The following is a 20252-nucleotide window of genomic DNA, read 5'->3' on the forward strand; positions in this document are numbered from 1 at the left end:
CTGTAAAATGATAAAAAAATATCAAAAAGACATTAATATGCTATAAATTTCAATGGTCATTTCTTTTTCTGCAATGATGAAATAAATATGTACAAGATATTAATATGCAATGGTCACTTCCTTTTTTGCATTATCTTCTCCAAAGTCACTGTGCACTTAGCCCCGTGGCTTTGTTTGGATTTATCAACACAGTTTGTATGCTTTGTTCTTTCAAAGCTTTTTCTGCCTGTAAAATGATAAAAAAATATCAAAAAGACATTAATATGCTATAAATTTCAATGGTCATTTCTTTTTCTGCAATGATAAAATAAATATGTACAAGATATTAATATGCAATGGTCACTTTCTTTTTTGCATTATCTCCTCCATAACAACTGTGCACTTAGCCCCGTGGCTTTGTTTGGATTTATCAACACAGTTTGTATGCTTTGTTCTTTCAAAGCTTTTTCTGCCTGTAAAATGATAAAAAAATATCAAAAAGACATTAATATGCTATAAATTTCAATGGTCATTTCTTTTTCTGCAATGATAAAATAAATATGTACAAGATATTAATATGCAATGGTCACTTCCTTTTTTGCATTATCTTCTCCAAAGTCACTGTGCACTTAGCCCCGTGGCTTTGTTTGGATTTATCAACACAGTTTGTATGCTTTGTTCTTTCAAAGCTTTTTCTGCCTGTAAAATGATAAAAAAATATCAAAAAGACATTAGTATGCTATAAATTTCAATGGTCATTTCTTTTTCTGCAATGATAAAATAAATATGTACAAGATATTAATATGCAATGGTCACTTTCTTTTTTGCATTATCTCCTCCATAATAACTGTGCACTTAGCCCCGTGGCTTTGTTTGGATTTATCAACACAGTTTGTATGCTTTGTTCTTTCAAAGCTTTTTCTGCCTGTAAAATGATAAAAAAATATCAAAAAGACATTAATATGCTATAAATTTCAATGGTCATTTCTTTTTCTGCAATGATGAAATAAATATGTACAAGATATTAATATGCAATGGTCACTTCCTTTTTTGCATTATCTTCTCCAAAGTCACTGTGCACTTAGCCCCGTGGCTTTGTTTGGATTTATCAACACAGTTTGTATGCTTTGTTCTTTCAAAGCTTTTTCTGCCTGTAAAATGATAAAAAAATATCAAAAAGACATTAATATGCTATAAATTTCAATGGTCATTTCTTTTTCTGCAATGATAAAATAAATATGTACAAGATATTAATATGCAATGGTCACTTTCTTTTTTGCATTATCTCCTCCATAATAACTGTGCACTTAGCCCCGTGGCTTTGTTTGGATTTATCAACACAGTTTGTATGCTTTGTTCTTTCAAAGCTTTTTCTGCCTGTAAAATGATAAAAAAATATCAAAAAGACATTAATATGCTATAAATTTCAATGGTCATTTCTTTTTCTGCAATGATAAAATAAATATGTACAAGATATTAATATGCAATGGTCACTTCCTTTTTTGCATTATCTTCTCCAAAGTCACTGTGCACTTAGCCCAGTGGCTTTGTTTGGATTTATCAACACAGTTTGTATGCTTTGTTCTTTCAAAGCTTTTTCTGCCTGTAAAATGATAAAAAAATATCAAAAAGACATTAATATGCTATAAATTTCAATGGTCATTTCTTTTTCTGCAATGATGAAATAAATATGTACAAGATATTAATATGCAATGGTCACTTCCTTTTTTGCATTATCTTCTCCAAAGTCACTGTGCACTTAGCCCCGTGGCTTTGTTTGGATTTATCAACACAGTTTGTATGCTTTGTTCTTTCAAAGCTTTTTCTGCCTGTAAAATGATAAAAAAATATCAAAAAGACATTAATATGCTATAAATTTCAATGGTCATTTCTTTTTCTGCAATGATAAAATAAATATGTACAAGATATTAATATGCAATGGTCACTTTCTTTTTTGCATTATCTCCTCCATAATAACTGTGCACTTAGCCCCGTGGCTTTGTTTGGATTTATCAACACAGTTTGTATGCTTTGTTCTTTCAAAGCTTTTTCTGCCTGTAAAATGATAAAAAAATATCAAAAAGACATTAATATGCTATAAATTTCAATGGTCATTTCTTTTTCTGCAATGATAAAATAAATATGTACAAGATATTAATATGCAATGGTCACTTCCTTTTTTGCATTATCTTCTCCAAAGTCACTGTGCACTTAGCCCAGTGGCTTTGTTTGGATTTATCAACACAGTTTGTATGCTTTGTTCTTTCAAAGCTTTTTCTGCCTGTAAAATGATAAAAAAATATCAAAAAGACATTAATATGCTATAAATTTCAATGGTCATTTCTTTTTCTGCAATGATAAAATAAATATGTACAAGATATTAATATGCAATGGTCACTTCCTTTTTTGCATTATCTTCTCCAAAGTCACTGTGCACTTAGCCCCGTGGCTTTGTTTGGATTTATCAACACAGTTTGTATGCTTTGTTCTTTCAAAGTTTTTTCTGCCTGTAAAATGATAAAAAAATATCAAAAAGACATTAATATGCTATAAATTTCAATGGTCATTTCTTTTTCTGCAATGATAAAATAAATATGTACAAGATATTAATATGCAATGGTCACTTTCTTTTTTGCATTATCTCCTCCATAATAACTGTGCACTTAGCCCCGTGGCTTTGTTTGGATTTATCAACACAGTTTGTATGCTTTGTTCTTTCAAAGCTTTTTCTGCCTGTAAAATGATAAAAAAATATCAAAAAGACATTAATATGCTATAAATTTCAATGGTCATTTCTTTTTCTGCAATGATAAAATAAATATGTACAAGATATTAATATGCAATGGTCACTTTCTTTTTTGCATTATCTTCTCCAAAGTCACTGTGCACTTAGCCCCGTGGCTTTGTTTGGATTTATCAACACAGTTTGTATGCTTTGTTCTTTCAAAGCTTTTTCTGCCTGTAAAATGATAAAAAAATATCAAAAAGACATTAATATGCTATAAATTTCAAAGGTCATTTCTTTTTCTGCAATGATAAAATAAATATGTACAAGATATTAATATGCAATGGTCACTTTCTTTTTTGCATTATCTCCTCCATAGTAACTGTGCACTTAGCCCCGTGGCTTTGTTTGGATTTATCAACACAGTTTGTATGCTTTGTTCTTTCAAAGCTTTTTCTGCCTGTAAAATGATAAAAAAATATCAAAAAGACATTAATATGCTATAAATTTCAATGGTCATTTCTTTTTCTACAATGATAAAATAAATATGAACAAGATATTAATATGCAATGGTCACTTCCTTTTTTGCAATGATAAAATAAATATGAACAAGATATTAATATGCAATGGTCACTTCTTTTTTTGCAATGTTAAAAAAATAAATATGAACAAGATATTAATATGCAATGGTCACTTTCTTTTTTGCATTATCTCCTCCATAGTAACTGTGCACTTAGCCCCGTGGCTTTGTTTGGATTTATCAACACATTTTGTATGCTTTGTTCTTTCAAAGCTTTTTCTGCCTGTAAAATGATAAAAAAATATCAAAAAGACATTAATATGCTATAAATTTCAATGGTCATTTCTTTTTCTGCAATGATAAAATAAATATGAACAAGATATTAATATGCAATGGTCACTTCCTTTTTTGCAATGATAAAATAAATATGAACAAGATATTAATATGCAATGGTCACTTCCTTTTTTGCATTATCTTCTCCAAAGTCACTGTGCACTTAGCCCCGTGGCTTTGTTTGGATTTATCAACACAGTTTGTATGCTTTGTTCTTTCAAAGCTTTGACTGCCTGTAAAATGATAAAAAAAATATCAAAAAGACTTTAATATGCTATAAATTTCAATGGTCATTTCTTTATTTGCAATGATAAAGTAAATATGAACAAGATATTAATATGCAATGGTCACTTCCTTTTTTGCAATGATAAAATAAATATGTACAAGATATTAATATGCAATGGTCACTTTCTTTTTTGCATTATCTCCTCCATAGTAACTGTGCACTTAGCCCCGTGGCTTTGTTTGGATTTATCAACACAGTTTGTATGCTTTGTTCTTTCAAAGCTTTGACTGCCTGTAAAATGATAAAAAAATATCAAAAAGACATCAATATGCACTCAACTTCAAAGGTCACTTCTTTTTCTGCAATGTTAAAATAAATATCAACAAGATATTAATATGCAATGGTCACTTTCTTTTTTGCAATGTTAAAAAAATAAATATCAACAAGACATTAATATGCAAAGGTCACTTTCTTTTTTGCAATGTTAAAATAAATATCAACAAGATATTAATATGCAATGGTCACTTCCTTTTTTGCATTGTTAAAATAAATATCAACAAGACATTAATATGCAATGGTCACTTCCTTTTTTGCATTATCTTTTCCATAGTAACTGTGCACTTAGCCCCGTGGCTTGTTTGGTTTTATCAACACAGTTTGTATGCTTATCTCCTCCATAATAACTGTGCACTTAGCCCTGTGGCTTTGTTTGGATTTATCAACACAGTTTGTATGCTTTGTTCTTTCAAAGCTTTTTCTGCCTGTAAAATGATAAAAAAATTATCAAAAAGACATTAATATGCTATAAATTCCAATGGTCATTTCTTTATTTGCAATGATAAAGTAAATATGAACAAGATATTAATATGCAATGGTCACTTCCTTTTTTGCAATGATAAAATAAATATGTACAAGATATTAATATGCAATGGTCACTTTCTTTTTTGCATTATCTCCTCCATAGTAACTGTGCACTTAGCCCCGTGGCTTTGTTTGGATTTATCAACACTGTTTGTATGCTTTGTTCTTTCAAAGCTTTTTCTGCCTGTAAAATGATAAAAAAAATATCAAAAAGACATTAATATGCTATAAATTTCAATGGTCATTTCTTTATTTGAAATGTTAAAATAAATAAAGAAGATATTAATATGCAATGGTCACTTTCTCTTTTGTAATGTTAAAATAAATATGAACAAGATATTAATATGCAATGGTCACTTCTTTTTTTGCAATGTTAAAAAAATAAATATGAACAAGATATTAATTTGCAATGGTCACTTCCTTTTTTGCAATGATAAAATAAATATGAACAAGATATTAATATGCAATGGTCACTTCTTTTTTTGCAATGTTAAAAAAATAAATATGAACAAGATATTAATATGCAATGGTCACTTTCTTTTTTGCATTATCTCCTCCATAGTAACTGTGCACTTAGCCCCGTGGCTTTGTTTGGATTTATCAACACATTTTGTATGCTTTGTTCTTTCAAAGCTTTTTCTGCCTGTAAAATGATAAAAAAATATCAAAAAGACATTAATATGCTATAAATTTCAATGGTCATTTCTTTTTCTGCAATGATGAAATAAATATGTACAAGATATTAATATGCAATGGTCACTTCCTTTTTTGCATTATCTTCTCCAAAGTCACTGTGCACTTAGCCCCGTGGCTTTGTTTGGATTTATCAACACAGTTTGTATGCTTTGTTCTTTCAAAGCTTTTTCTGCCTGTAAAATGATAAAAAAATATCAAAAAGACATTAATATGCTATAAATTTCAATGGTCATTTCTTTTTCTGCAATGATAAAATAAATATGTACAAGATATTAATATGCAATGGTCACTTTCTTTTTTGCATTATCTCCTCCATAATAACTGTGCACTTAGCCCCGTGGCTTTGTTTGGATTTATCAACACAGTTTGTATGCTTTGTTCTTTCAAAGCTTTTTCTGCCTGTAAAATGATAAAAAAATATCAAAAAGACATTAATATGCTATAAATTTCAATGGTCATTTCTTTTTCTGCAATGATAAAATAAATATGTACAAGATATTAATATGCAATGGTCACTTCCTTTTTTGCATTATCTTCTCCAAAGTCACTGTGCACTTAGCCCAGTGGCTTTGTTTGGATTTATCAACACAGTTTGTATGCTTTGTTCTTTCAAAGCTTTTTCTGCCTGTAAAATGATAAAAAAATATCAAAAAGACATTAATATGCTATAAATTTCAATGGTCATTTCTTTTTCTGCAATGATGAAATAAATATGTACAAGATATTAATATGCAATGGTCACTTCCTTTTTTGCATTATCTTCTCCAAAGTCACTGTGCACTTAGCCCCGTGGCTTTGTTTGGATTTATCAACACAGTTTGTATGCTTTGTTCTTTCAAAGCTTTTTCTGCCTGTAAAATGATAAAAAAATATCAAAAAGACATTAATATGCTATAAATTTCAATGGTCATTTCTTTTTCTGCAATGATAAAATAAATATGTACAAGATGTTAATATGCAATGGTCACTTTCTTTTTTGCATTATCTCCTCCATAATAACTGTGCACTTAGCCCCGTGGCTTTGTTTGGATTTATCAACACAGTTTGTATGCTTTGTTCTTTCAAAGCTTTTTCTGCCTGTAAAATGATAAAAAAATATCAAAAAGACATTAATATGCTATAAATTTCAATGGTCATTTCTTTTTCTGCAATGATAAAATAAATATGTACAAGATATTAATATGCAATGGTCACTTCCTTTTTTGCATTATCTTCTCCAAAGTCACTGTGCACTTAGGCCAGTGGCTTTGTTTGGATTTATCAACACAGTTTGTATGCTTTGTTCTTTCAAAGCTTTTTCTGCCTGTAAAATGATAAAAAAATATCAAAAAGACATTAATATGCTATAAATTTCAATGGTCATTTCTTTTTCTGCAATGATAAAATAAATATGTACAAGATATTAATATGCAATGGTCACTTCCTTTTTTGCATTATCTTCTCCAAAGTCACTGTGCACTTAGCCCCGTGGCTTTGTTTGGATTTATCAACACAGTTTGTATGCTTTGTTCTTTCAAAGTTTTTTCTGCCTGTAAAATGATAAAAAAATATCAAAAAGACATTAATATGCTATAAATTTCAATGGTCATTTCTTTTTCTGCAATGATAAAATAAATATGTACAAGATATTAATATGCAATGGTCACTTTCTTTTTTGCATTATCTCCTCCATAATAACTGTGCACTTAGCCCCGTGGCTTTGTTTGGATTTATCAACACAGTTTGTATGCTTTGTTCTTTCAAAGCTTTTTCTGCCTGTAAAATGATAAAAAAATATCAAAAAGACATTAATATGCTATAAATTTCAATGGTCATTTCTTTTTCTGCAATGATAAAATAAATATGTACAAGATATTAATATGCAATGGTCACTTTCTTTTTTGCATTATCTTCTCCAAAGTCACTGTGCACTTAGCCCCGTGGCTTTGTTTGGATTTATCAACACAGTTTGTATGCTTTGTTCTTTCAAAGCTTTTCTGCCTGTAAAATGATAAAAAAATATCAAAAAGACATTAATATGCTATAAATTTCAAAGGTCATTTCTTTTTCTGCAATGATAAAATAAATATGTACAAGATATTAATATGCAATGGTCACTTTCTTTTTTGCATTATCTCCTCCATAGTAACTGTGCACTTAGCCCCGTGGCTTTGTTTGGATTTATCAACACAGTTTGTATGCTTTGTTCTTTCAAAGCTTTTTCTGCCTGTAAAATGATAAAAAAATATCAAAAAGACATTAATATGCTATAAATTTCAATGGTCATTTCTTTTTCTACAATGATAAAATAAATATGAACAAGATATTAATATGCAATGGTCACTTCCTTTTTTGCAATGATAAAATAAATATGAACAAGATATTAATATGCAATGGTCACTTCTTTTTTTGCAATGTTAAAATCAAAGAGCTGAAAGCTCTGAGGAAAAATGACGCCACTGTCTCTAATATTGTGATATTTTTTATGCAAGTCTTGATTTTCACATACCGTAATTAGTTTAACATTCCAACATGTCTCGTAAGCATATAATTGATATTCGTATATGTGTGTGTTATGTGAAGATGACAACTGGCTGTTTTTTTAGTACAAATGTATAGGTCAAGACTACCTGAATGATCTACAGTATCCAATGACTACTGGCTGTTTTTTTCTATAAATAAATAGGTCAAGACTACCAGAATGATCTACAATATCCAATGACTACTGGCTGTTCTTTTGTACATATAAATAAAGACTACCTGAATGATCTAAAGTATTCTAAATAATGTGATTTTTGTCTTGCAATTACATTTTTCTAAATCAAGAATATAGACTACTAGTATCCTTTTCAAACCAAATGATTATGAAGAGCCTGTTGTTATCAAGCTCTTATACCCCACATACATATACTCATTAAATAAGTTACTAGTGACCTAGTTATTTCTGTTACTTGAAGCAAATTATATTTCTGTAGATTTAGACAATAGTATAATATTGTTTTACTAGTTTTATTTCACCTTGAAGATTAGACAAATAGGGATACTCCTTTGATTTTTTATTTCATGTCAGTCAGGTCGCTTTATATGAAACTTGAAACCACTTCTCTGCCATATTGTTATTTCATAACAACTCTGCCCTTGACCATGTTGACCCATGTAATTGATATTCATTCTTTAACCATATATCATAGTCAGTTAGTTTTTGATTTTGCGCTCCCACACCACCTTTCAGGTCAAATGTCTGTCTCCATTTAAGTTAATGACATTGAACAATCATGGTATTAAACACAATTTCAATAGTGATAATGCTGTTCTAGTAAGTCACCATATATTCAACTTGGGTAGCATTCCAGTTATTGAAATTTGTGTCAGATTAGAACAATGATCTAGACCTTTAGGAATGGATCTTACAATTTAATATGGAGCCATAGTATGGGACCCTTACACGGTAACAAAAAAAAAAAACAAGCTTGAAAGGATACAACGTCAAGCGGCAAAATCTATCACCAGAAATTACAAGTGAAGAGAGGATGGACGGGATACGTCTCTAAAATGCTTGCCTAACTGGAACTACAACAAGATCTCCAGACAAGACGAACAAGGAGTTGAAGCCAGAAGTTAATATTAATGTAAAAAGTAGTTGAGGGGCTGATTCCCGCTATTGAACCATACTGTCATTCTATAATATTATTGTGTAAGTATTTCTGTATTGTCCTTGTTATTGGTCCATGTCTTGGTGTACTGCTGGCCGAGGACCAACAATAAGGCCAATACAGAAATACATGTAATAGTATCTTTATTAATTAACTACAGTGTTACAATATTTTTTTATTTCATTTCACAAGAGATAAACATTTTTACCTTGAAGTGGAACTATCCAAATCTCAGTTTCTTTTTATAAGATGCAATATCTAATGATTTGGTGCCGTTTCCATGTATCTTCAGCCTGTTCTCATCTGATGAATTTTTCTACCCTTTCCAGTCACTATAAAGTGTTACAACTTTAATTTAGACACAACACATAAATAGTAATTGGAAAGGTACTGCCATTGCATGTGTAATGCAAATATATTAAAAAAAAAATAATGTAAGAGTTGAAATTGATACAACTATCCATAAGCCAATTGACCAAAGAACGAAGATTTGCGCAATTACAGAATGCATATGCCTGGTTCGGGTTTAAAAATAAAAGACCGTTTACAAAACATGAGCAGCGAAAGTAAACAGTAAAAATCGATTTGTACCATCGACATGATGAAATTATGAGGTCGTCAAGAAATGAACTTTGTGATAATTTACTCGTTCCCCAAACCTGAAATAATTCACTCGTCTACTTTCAAAATGCTTTTCAAATGAATGGGACCGTCTTTAACCTAAAATATATGCCATACTGAACGTTTCAGCTTGTTTATGGTGAGTAAATAAAAACTGTGTCGTACAAACAACTGTTTACTTTCAGTTTGAGTTTATCCTGACTTACGATCTAAAAACTAGAGACGTTCCGAAATCCTGTTTTGGCCGGATCAGAACTCGGCCAATACGGAAAAAAAATCTGTATTGGCCGAGTTGACATCTTATATTGCATATGCAGTTTTCATCATATTAAGTACAATAACAGTGTAGTTAATTAATAATGATACAGTTACAGACTCTGCTGCTATAACTTTGTAAACAAAGATTCATACGCACCGCGTGGGTATAACCGTATTACTAATTTCCGATTATTAAAATCTTCGTAAATCTGGATAAAGACCAGTTTCTTACCAATGGATATCAAAATGATTCCGATTATTACTTTTTTAATGATTGTAAAGTTGAAATTGCATGAAAGGCTGACATTATTTAGGAGAACTATTTTGTCTAGCGATTGCTGATCATTGGAGGGTAAAAAGTTCAACGATCTATTTATCATGTATACATACCGATTGTTTACGATTGTATGACATGTGCATAAAAGTGAAAGCTCGAATAAATATGAAAAATATAACAAAGGGATAGCTCCAAATACCATTTAATAACAAAAAACATATGGACAGGTCAAGATATCTTTTTGGTAAATAAAATAACGTATGTAAACTGGTTCCGTCCGACTTCAACACTTTGTTCGAGTGTAGCGTAATACAAGCAGATTCCAGTTAGTAATAGTATGTAAAATAGTAAATATGAAACCGAATGCGGTAGGCGGAGGCATAATCAACTTCCGTTAGTTCTGGTCAATGGTATCGGAAACATGCCGCTGATAGCGTCATTTTCCAAAAATAAATATGAACAAGATATTAATATGCAATGGTCACTTTCTTTTTTGCATTATCTCCTCCATAGTAACTGTGCACTTAGCCCCGTGGCTTTGTTTGGATTTATCAACACATTTTGTATGCTTTGTTCTTTCAAAGCTTTTTCTGCCTGTAAAATGATAAAAAAATATCAAAAAGACATTAATATGCTATAAATTTCAATGGTCATTTCTTTTTCTGCAATGATAAAATAAATATGAACAAGATATTAATATGCAATGGTCACTTCCTTTTTTGCAATGATAAAATAAATATGAACAAGATATTAATATGCAATGGTCACTTCCTTTTTTGCATTATCTTCTCCAAAGTCACTGTGCACTTAGCCCCGTGGCTTTGTTTGGATTTATCAACACAGTTTGTATGCTTTGTTCTTTCAAAGCTTTGACTGCCTGTAAAATGATAAAAAAAATATCAAAAAGACTTTAATATGCTATAAATTTCAATGGTCATTTCTTTATTTGCAATGATAAAGTAAATATGAACAAGATATTAATATGCAATGGTCACTTCCTTTTTTGCAATGATAAAATAAATATGTACAAGATATTAATATGCAATGGTCACTTTCTTTTTTGCATTATCTCCTCCATAGTAACTGTGCACTTAGCCCCGTGGCTTTGTTTGGATTTATCAACACAGTTTGTATGCTTTGTTCTTTCAAAGCTTTGACTGCCTGTAAAATGATAAAAAAATATCAAAAAGACATCAATATGCACTCAACTTCAAAGGTCACTTCTTTTTCTGCAATGTTAAAATAAATATCAACAAGATATTAATATGCAATGGTCACTTTCTTTTTTGCAATGTTAAAAAAATAAATATCAACAAGACATTAATATGCAAAGGTCACTTTCTTTTTTGCAATGTTAAAATAAATATCAACAAGATATTAATATGCAATGGTCACTTCCTTTTTTGCATTGTTAAAATAAATATCAACAAGACATTAATATGCAATGGTCACTTCCTTTTTTGCATTATCTTTTCCATAGTAACTGTGCACTTAGCCCCGTGGCTTGTTTGGTTTTATCAACACAGTTTGTATGCTTATCTCCTCCATAATAACTGTGCACTTAGCCCTGTGGCTTTGTTTGGATTTATCAACACAGTTTGTATGCTTTGTTCTTTCAAAGCTTTTTCTGCCTGTAAAATGATAAAAAAATTATCAAAAAGACATTAATATGCTATAAATTCCAATGGTCATTTCTTTATTTGCAATGATAAAGTAAATATGAACAAGATATTAATATGCAATGGTCACTTCCTTTTTTGCAATGATAAAATAAATATGTACAAGATATTAATATGCAATGGTCACTTTCTTTTTTGCATTATCTCCTCCATAGTAACTGTGCACTTAGCCCCGTGGCTTTGTTTGGATTTATCAACACTGTTTGTATGCTTTGTTCTTTCAAAGCTTTTTCTGCCTGTAAAATGATAAAAAAAATATCAAAAAGACATTAATATGCTATAAATTTCAATGGTCATTTCTTTATTTGAAATGTTAAAATAAATAAAGAAGATATTAATATGCAATGGTCACTTTCTCTTTTGTAATGTTAAAATAAATATGAACAAGATATTAATATGCAATGGTCACTTCTTTTTTTGCAATGTTAAAAAAATAAATATGAACAAGATATTAATTTGCAATGGTCACTTCCTTTTTTGCAATGATAAAATAAATATGAACAAGATATTAATATGCAATGGTCACTTCTTTTTTTGCAATGTTAAAAAAATAAATATGAACAAGATATTAATATGCAATGGTCACTTTCTTTTTTGCATTATCTCCTCCATAGTAACTGTGCACTTAGCCCCGTGGCTTTGTTTGGATTTATCAACACATTTTGTATGCTTTGTTCTTTCAAAGCTTTTTCTGCCTGTAAAATGATAAAAAAATATCAAAAAGACATTAATATGCTATAAATTTCAATGGTCATTTCTTTTTCTGCAATGATAAAATAAATATGAACAAGATATTAATATGCAATGGTCACTTCCTTTTTTGCAATGATAAAATAAATATGAACAAGATATTAATATGCAATGGTCACTTCCTTTTTTGCATTATCTTCTCCAAAGTCACTTTGCACTTAGCCCCGTGGCTTTGTTTGGATTTATCAACACAGTTTGTATGCTGTGTTCTTTCAAAGCTTTGACTGCCTGTAAAATGATAAAAAAAATATCAAAAAGACATTAATATGCTATAAATTTCAATGGTCATTTCTTTATTTGCAATGATAAAGTAAATATGAACAAGATATTAATATGCAATGGTCACTTCCTTTTTTGCAATGATAAAATAAATATGTACAAGATATTAATATGCAATGGTCACTTTCTTTTTTGCATTATCTTCTCCATAGTAACTGTGCATTTAGCCCGGTGGCTTTGTTTGGATTTATCAACACAGTTTGTATGCTTTGTTCTTTCAAAGCTTTTTCTGCCTGTAAAATGATAAAAAAAATATCAAAAAGACATTAATATGTTATAAATTTCAATGGTCATTTCTTTATTTGAAATGTTAAAATAAATATGAACAAGATATTAATATGCAATGGTCACTTTCTCTTTTGTAATGTTAAAATAAATATGAACAAGATATTAATATGCAATGGTCACTTCCTTTTTTGCAATGATAAAATAAATATGAACAAGATATTAATATGCAATGGTCACTTTCTTTTTTGCATTATCTCCTCCACAGTAACTGTGCACTTAGCCCCGTGGCTTTGTTTGGATTTATCAACACAGTTTGTATGCTTTGTTCTTTCAAAGCTTTTTCTGCCTGTAAAATGATAAAAAAAATATCAAAAAGACATTAATATGCTATAAATTTCAATGGTCATTTCTTTATTTGAAATGTTAAAATAAATAAACAAGATATTAATATGCAATGGTCACTTTCTCTTTTGTAATGTTAAAATAAATATGAACAAGATATTAATATGCAATGGTCACTTCCTTTTTTGCAATGATAAAATAAATATGAACAAGATATTAATATGCAATGGTCACTTTTTTTTTGCATTATCTCCTCCACAGTTACTGTGCACTTAGCCCCGTGGCTTTGTTTGGATTTATCAACACAGTTTGTATGCTTTGTTCTTTCAAAGCTTTTTCTCCCTGTAAAATGATAAAAAAATTATCAAAAAGACATTAATATGCTATAAATTTCAATGGTCATTTCTTTATTTGAAATGTTAAAATAAATAAACAAGATATTAATATGCATTGGTCACTTTCTCTTTTGTAATGTTAAAATAAATATGAACAAGATATTAATATGCAATGGTCACTTTCTTTTTTGCATTATCTTCTTCAAAGTAACTGTGCACTTAGCCCCGTGGCTATGTTTGGGTTTATCAACACAGTCTGTATGCTTTCTTCTTTCAAAGCTTTATTGCCTGAAAAAATGATAAAATAAATCTAAAAAAGATTAATAAAGTTTATTTTAATCATTCACAAAACTATAAAAGACAACAACATCCATTATGTGCAGTTTACTGACATTTAAAAATTAAAGGGAGCAAGAATATATTACCTGTGAACCTGAGTAATCAAATTCTCCAGCTTGGCCTATAGATAGTCCACCAGAGCCTAAGATTAGAACTTTCTTTGGTCTAGTACTAGGTACAGGAGGTACATGTACTGGGGTCTGTAGGGCCATGTTAAGTCGATCTTTTACTGTCAAACTGATAAAACAAAACATTATATTTACAGTCAAACGGTTAACCAAATCTGTCCTAAAATTCTGTAATTTATTTAGAAAATGGCAGGGAAACATAGAACTTAACATATGGTAAAATATACTTTAACAGAATATATTTTAATCTATGAATGTCTTTTTTGTTTGTTCTGCTGTCTCATTCACATCCTCTTTTATCCATATTACATTTCAATGAATATTGGTTTAGTACAACTTTCAGACTGAAGACAAATACATTGTATGTCAGATGAATAGTTAAATAATCAAAGTGCTTGTAAGCACTGAAGGGTAAAGATTGCCTTAATTTTTCAGTGGGAGCTCAAATTTTACTGACTATTTTAACAATGACATCATTGATATTTTTAGAACAGATATTAGATTATTGCACCTTGCACAAGTTATATAATATTTTTGACAAGTATAACATCATTTTGTAACTTGAATATCCAAGAATATATTTCATTGATAAATTTCTTTAAATGTTCATGGATAGGATGTATAGAATTTTATCATCAATGCACTATATTTTGTGTATTTCATAAGTAGTGATAAACGTTGGAAGATTTAGAAATCAAGTCAGTACCATAGGGTTTTGATTGCATTTCATGCAATCTTTACCCAAAAATGGTCTACCAACCAACCTTTTGTTCCCCTTCTTGTGAGCTCTGACTTGGTCTAAAAACACATCAAACAAGGATTCTAAATCTCTTGGTCCACCCATATGTTCTGGATGAAACTGGACACTACAAAATATTGTTAAAAAATTGTTTGTATACATGTTTTCTGTATGTTACATGTCATTTGTTCCTGTAATTTTTTCTGAAATGAACAATTCTCTATTACCTATTTATAATATTACCATTCATGTTTAATATTTATTATGTACATACATATTGTTTTAGTTGATTATCGTCTCTCATAAATCTGTATAGATTGGCTTATGTATACAAAATGTATCTTTTATAAATGTATTGTGTAATTTTATGCATAAGGTGAGACGTAAATAAAATATTGAATTGATTTGAATTATATTAATTATGTAATGGCATCAACTCTTTACAAAGAACCTTCTAAACTTTTACACAATGCATATAGTAAGAAATTATTTTTAATGTTAATGTATGTAAAAATATTAGTACAGTAGACTCCGGCAAATCGGATACCCAAAATGTCAGCTAAAAATATCCGATTACCCGATATATTCAATTAGACGATGAACGTATATTCATTGAATATTCTGCAATAATGAGTAGATATAATCCTGAGATGTTACTAACCCTGACAATTGCTAAATATGTGAAAGGGCGCGCTGGAGGATTGATGGAGTGATTTTTATCAGTAACATCACCACGATGTTTGTGTAAAAAATTATCAGCTGATTATGTAATGATTAAATTTGTTTGCAGATTTTAAATCCTTTATTTATTAAAATAAATCAAATGTCCTGAAATATTTATGTGAATTATTATCTACCATCCATAGTTTGTCTCATGCATATGTTTTGTAAGCAAATTAATATCCATTATTTACATTATCACACAGGTAAACTAATTTGGCTATAAATAGATCTAAGCATATCTGTGTAGAATCTCCAAACTAAAATCGAATTTGTTATAATTTTATTTCTTGAAATAATCAAATTTAAATTTATGAAAATAATCATGATTGATAAAATATTATTGCATAAAGTTTACGTTTTCTGAAGACTATTTATATTTAGGTCATAGTTCTAGAGGCTTCCTCACAAATTTGTAAACATCCAAAATGGCGTCCATGACATGTGGTTACTTGTGCACATGTGAAAAAAATATATCTGACAAAAGTCAGATTTCTCTTGTCAAAAGGGATTTATATTTATATTGCAATAAATTATTCAGAAGGAGGTACATTCAGTTTAGATTACATTTCTGATTCTGTGAACATTTAGAGTTTAATCAAAATTCTCCAAACAGCAACGTCAACTTGTCAACTGAGTCTTGCATATTTTATAAATAAATTCAAACCATTTGAAGTAAAAGGGCATCTAATTCACATGACAAAGGAAGACAATGATTAAAGACAACAATTTATTAAGAAATAGTTCCTTTTATTTAGTAAAAACAAAATCTTCTTGTCTGCAAGATTGTAAATTCGTAACTTCCGGGTCCATTTCCTGTCAGAAAAACATTGAAAATATCCGATTGTGCATGGTTTTGAACAAAATGACCTGAATATTCTTATCCGATTTGCCGATATATTCTTATATCCGATATTCGATTACACGATAAAATTAACATTAAACATATAGGGAAGGGTTTGGTGTTTTGAAATAATATTACAATAGCCGATATATTTGTTTAGCCGATATCCGATTAGGTGGAGTCTACTGTAAAACCAAGTTAAAGTTTTACTTAAAGACTATTTGAAGCAATGGAAATTAATAAAATCTATATGTATGGAGGAAAAACATGGGAAAACTAAATTTTTATTTTAAATTTAAATCATGTTTTGAATATGAAATTACATAAACATAAGAAATTAAAAGAAACATCATTTGCCCTTCAAAAATGATGTTAAGCAATCATCCTCTTCAAATTGAGAGCAGTGGATATAAGTGTATAATTAACATGCTAGGAAAATCCAAGATATTGCCTCAATGGAAGAGAAACTGGTCTTTTTGTGTACAATGGACTTGGCTGAAGATGAAACACATTTTCTGTTCACTTGTTCATTGCATTATTATGTAAGAGAAAATTTCTAGAAAATATCTTATAAGAGTAATGTGAAGAGTAATGTGAAATGAAGATTTCACATTTATTTTAACATTTTGTGAACTATTGGAGACAATTCATTCTCTTAGAAAGGTTGTTTATGTAATTTTATAATATTTAACTAATATGTTCTTTATAAGTATGTATACAGATAAGTGTATTTCTATGTGTCTTGTTTTTATCTTCCACAGAGATTATATTTAGATTTAACTACATTATATCACTAATTATATGTATGGTAATATTTTTTCATTGTAAAAAATAAAAAAATGTTAGAGTTATCCTTCTTTATATATAGGACAGGTCCGAATCTTCTCCCCATCTAATAATTTTGATGCGAGTGTTCTGATCAACTATTTCCAATCAGAATGATAGTTGTGTGAAAGGATGAATGAAAGTAGTTATGTTGTGTATCTTTATTTGTGATGTTTTTTACGTCTGGCTTTGGGGCCTGTCATTAGGTTAATAAAAGAATTTGTAATTGAATCTATATTAGTTAACAGATCTCCTCTACCCCTGTATCATGTATATTTGAACATATAAAATTTGTGATAAAAACAGTTTTGTTAACAATACAGAATATCTTATTTTAAGTATTACCAAATAAAGGTTACAAACTGACTTGGAAGTGCACACTAGTTTCAGTTCTTACTTTTAAATTATGGTTAGGTTTTTTTTTCAAAAGGGCGGGGTTTGTAAAGTTCAAGTCCATAGATTTCTTACTTGGGACAAGAAAATTTACCGACGATAAAGAAAGATAACAGATGTTAATTTGGTTCTTATTTCAAGAAGTACAGTTGATCAGACTTGCACAGTAAATTCCCTGAATGTATAAGATATTAGTAATAATTGATATTTTTCTATCATTTATGCATTTGGAAGAACATATTTTTTATACAACTTTCACATCTTTACTGAACAAATTATATGACATACCTATAAAAAGGTTTGGAGCTATGAACAACACCTTCATTAGTTTTATCATTGGCATTGGTGAACAATGGCTGCCATTCCTTTGGTAAATTTGAAACATCAACAGCAAAACCATGATTCTGTGTTGTAATAAAGCATCGGATTGTGTTGTCATAGATACATGGCTGATTATGTCCTCTATTTCCATATCTGTTAAGAATAATGTTTGTAAGACATAAGTGTAGAAAGTGCAAACTGAATTTCTATCATTCTTAAAAGAACTGGAGATTTTGCTTGCTTTAAATGAATGTTTTATTTGTAATACGTAACCTTTGAACAGTTCTTAGGTAAATAATTTTGTCTTGAAAAATTCCAAAATGTACACTTTTTTTTATCAAACATAAACGTTTAGAGAGAAATGTCTTGCCTATTTCAGTTATTACAAACATGTTCTTTCATTCATGATAAGCAGCAATTATAATGTTTTCAAGTCCTCTATTTTGAGCTAACTTAAAATCATGCCCTAAATTAAAAGTAAACATACTAAAACTGTCCATCAACAATATCAGAGAAGCTGCAATCTGATTGAAATACCGGTCCTGTGTCAACGCTTCACTTATAAGGATCTGACAAGGCTCCATTCCCCTTTTTAAAGATTTTCCAGGAACCTCAGGTTTTGTTCTAATGATACACACCTTGAAAAATTTTCTATTTTTATTTTGATGTATTTATAAAAAAAGCAAAATATCATCTTAAAAAATACCCACTTCATTTTATATGTTGAAGCACCAATAGCCAAAGACAAAAGCTGATGTCCGAGACATATTCCAAATATGGGCTTGTAGTCTGCTTCTTTGATCAGCTGACTGATATTCTGTATAGTCTGTTTACACATTTGTGGATCACCTGGTCCATTACTGAGGAATAAACCATCATAATCTAAAAACAAAAACAAATAACTGGTACCCATAGCCATCAATGTTAACATATTACGTTATCATTATTACATCTTAAAAGATATTAATCTGAAATGACAGCCTGGACTGATGAAGAATTACAAAATTACTTTCACATATAAATTGTTTTAAAAAAATTGTAAAGGGTTTTGCTGAACCCTGTGCCTAGCCTGAGACTGCTGTTCACAGTGTAAAAGTATTGACTGCATAAAAATCCAACCAAGTCCATTTCTCAGTAAGATATGGAAAAATAGAAAAAAAATATCAAAATTTTGCTCTAGATGGTAACAAAGAAAACTTGAACTTTACACCGTATCTAAATCTTAACTCCAGAAAAACAGAAATATTCTTTAAAGCTTAACTGGTTCCCAAAGCTCCTTTATCTGTGAAAAGGTAAATACTACTGAGTTTACATCGTTAAATTTTGTACCTGAGCTTTTGAGTGGATAATCCCATGGAACTACTGTGACATGTGCTCCATGCTCACAAAGACATCGAATCTGGTTGTATTTTATACCACAATCAACTGCTACTATTTTTACATCACCTTTAGGGTTATAGTCCATTGGTTTCTAGAAAGATATAATAATAATTTAGGAAGAAAACTTTATTACCCCTGATATCCTTGGCTAATGTTGCTTATAATCTAGATCTTTCACAAGAAAACTGCAACTGGTAATTGTATGTTATATATAATTATCTTTTAACTTGCATTTCATAATGATGATTGATAAATTATATCTATTATCATAAAATCAATAATTTTATGATTAAAAGGTCTGTCTGATTGATGTCTCTGCAGTTTCTATACATGTGCACATATATCAAAATTTTACATATGAAAAAAGGCATATAAAATGTTAAGGTAAAATCTAAAGAAATCAATGTTTGTGGAAAAAAGTCAAATTATTGTTGTAGGTTAAACAAATTACCATTGACAAGTTACCGACACAGAACACAATTGTAAATTACATGCAAATTATCACAAGAATAAAATTAACCTTGGAACTGTAGCTCAAATGGTATATTGTTTTGTTGTAAATTAGGCTGCTAGTTTTCTCAATTGAATTGTTTCATATTTTTCATGTCGGGGGCTTTTATAGCCGACTATACGGTATGGGTTTTCTCATTGTTAAAGGCCCTATGGTTGCCTATAATTACTTACATCCACTTCATTTGAACTTGGGTGGATAGTTGTCTCATTTGCAATCATACCACATCTCCTTATTTTTATAAGCTTGTTTTTTGTATTGTGAGAACCGTAATGGCCATTGCTCACCAGAAAAGGAGAAAAGGTGGAATA

General features: G+C 29.7%; 1 protein-coding gene across 3 annotated transcripts in view; it reads right to left on the bottom strand.

The window, feature by feature from the left end:
* Positions 1-20252, bottom strand: part of LOC127719905 (CAD protein-like) — a 106907-nt gene that overhangs the window by 80885 nt on the left and 5770 nt on the right. For all 3 annotated transcript variants that reach the window (XM_052226262.1, XM_052226261.1, XM_052226260.1), the window contains exons 6-10: positions 19380-19521; positions 18761-18932; positions 18018-18203; positions 14973-15074; positions 14167-14317 (exon numbers count right to left, since the gene is read on the bottom strand). In XM_052226262.1, coding sequence (XP_052082222.1) covers positions 14167-14317; positions 14973-15074; positions 18018-18203; positions 18761-18932; positions 19380-19521 — 753 coding nt within the window. The remainder of the gene's footprint in view (positions 1-14166; positions 14318-14972; positions 15075-18017; positions 18204-18760; positions 18933-19379; positions 19522-20252) is intronic.

Source organism: Mytilus californianus, unplaced genomic scaffold (assembly GCF_021869535.1).
Source record: "Mytilus californianus isolate M0D057914Y unplaced genomic scaffold, xbMytCali1.0.p SCAF_11, whole genome shotgun sequence".
NCBI lineage: Eukaryota > Metazoa > Mollusca > Bivalvia > Mytilida > Mytilidae > Mytilus > Mytilus californianus.